Source organism: Pteropus vampyrus, unplaced genomic scaffold (genome assembly GCF_000151845.1).
Source record: "Pteropus vampyrus isolate Shadow unplaced genomic scaffold, Pvam_2.0 Scaffold22, whole genome shotgun sequence".
NCBI classification, from domain to species: Eukaryota; Metazoa; Chordata; class Mammalia; order Chiroptera; family Pteropodidae; genus Pteropus; species Pteropus vampyrus.
This window is the reverse complement of record NW_011888803.1, coordinates 6,974,305-6,975,369: the sequence shown is the minus strand read 5'-3', so window position 1 is coordinate 6,975,369 and position 1,065 is coordinate 6,974,305. Positions and strand designations below refer to the sequence as shown.

The 1,065-nt window shown below is 58.2% G+C and overlaps 1 protein-coding gene across 2 annotated transcripts in view; it reads right to left on the bottom strand.

The window, feature by feature from the left end:
• The window catches only part of PRKACB (protein kinase cAMP-activated catalytic subunit beta), a 115,863-nt gene extending 114,798 nt beyond the window's left edge, over positions 1-1,065 (bottom strand). Inside the window, exon 1 of one of the 2 annotated variants that reach the window (XM_011355562.1) lies at positions 797-1,065. In XM_011355562.1, coding sequence (XP_011353864.1) covers positions 797-842 — 46 coding nt within the window. In that variant the 5' untranslated portion in view covers positions 843-1,065. The remainder of the gene's footprint in view (positions 1-796) is intronic. The other variant, XM_023528057.1, reaches the window with a different exon arrangement.

Sequence of the window (1,065 nt, the reverse complement as noted above, 5' to 3'; positions counted from 1 at the left end):
TATATAGTTAGCCGTACAACCATACGGAAATTCAATTTTCATAATTTTTTACTGTTTGGTGTAAAGTGTGGCGTGCCTGCTGCACTTTTGGCTCTCAGAAAAAGGCACCGTTTTCTGAAAGCTCTTCAATTCCGAGTGACCTTTAAGTTTTACAGACACTGTAGGAGATTCCTAAATGTCTTAAGAAAAGGCAAGGCTGCCTTGCTTTTTTTCTCCAATGCATAAAGTTGTTGTTAAGTCTGATATCACATTTTCCATTCCTAATCTGAAGAGGGAGGATCTCTAAAACATACTTGTTCACTCTCACCTGCGGAGAGCCAGACTAGCAGCCCTCACTCTGTGGTAAGGTTGGACTGCATCCGTGATGGAGGGAAAAGAGCCAATTCTGCCCACAGCCCTACCTGTGGCTCACAAAAAAGGGAGGCGGAGGAAGCGCGGGTTGGGATAATACAAGGGACTTCTTTATCCGGACCATATTTGGGGAAGTGTTTCAGAATGTGTGTGTCCCCCTCGCTCTAGTGAAAAGGGGCATCATGGGGACCGCTTTTCGCCCTCCTCTCTCCATCCGGCCCTCGGCGCTCAGCCCTCAGACCAGAGCAGGGTAGAGGGAGGAGGAGGTGGAGGAGGAGGAGGAGGAGGAGGAGGGCAGCTAGTCCCCAGGGCCCCCTCCAGCAGCTCCCAACCGCCGCTGCGAGGCCTGGACCATGTCCGCGGCCTCGGGGCACCGACCCAGAGGTGCGCTCTGTGCCCCGCGCCGGCCCGCCCTGCGGGTCCCCAGACCCGGCCCTTGACTCACCGCTCTCCACCTCGCTGCCTTTCTTGGCGGTCGCCGCGTTCCCCATGACTGGGGCGCTGGAAAGAAGGGGTCAGGGAGGGAAACGGGGGCCGGGGCCGGGGCCGACCCCGCCGCTTCACAGAATGAGGCAACTCCCGCTTCTGTACGGGTCAGAGCGGTGAGCGCTCCCGGCACTGATGCCCAGAGTCCCTGCGGGAAGACTGGGCCAGTTCTGAGTGTGGGGCTTCGGCGAACTCCACTGCCCGGCGGCGGCGGCGGCGGCGGCGGCG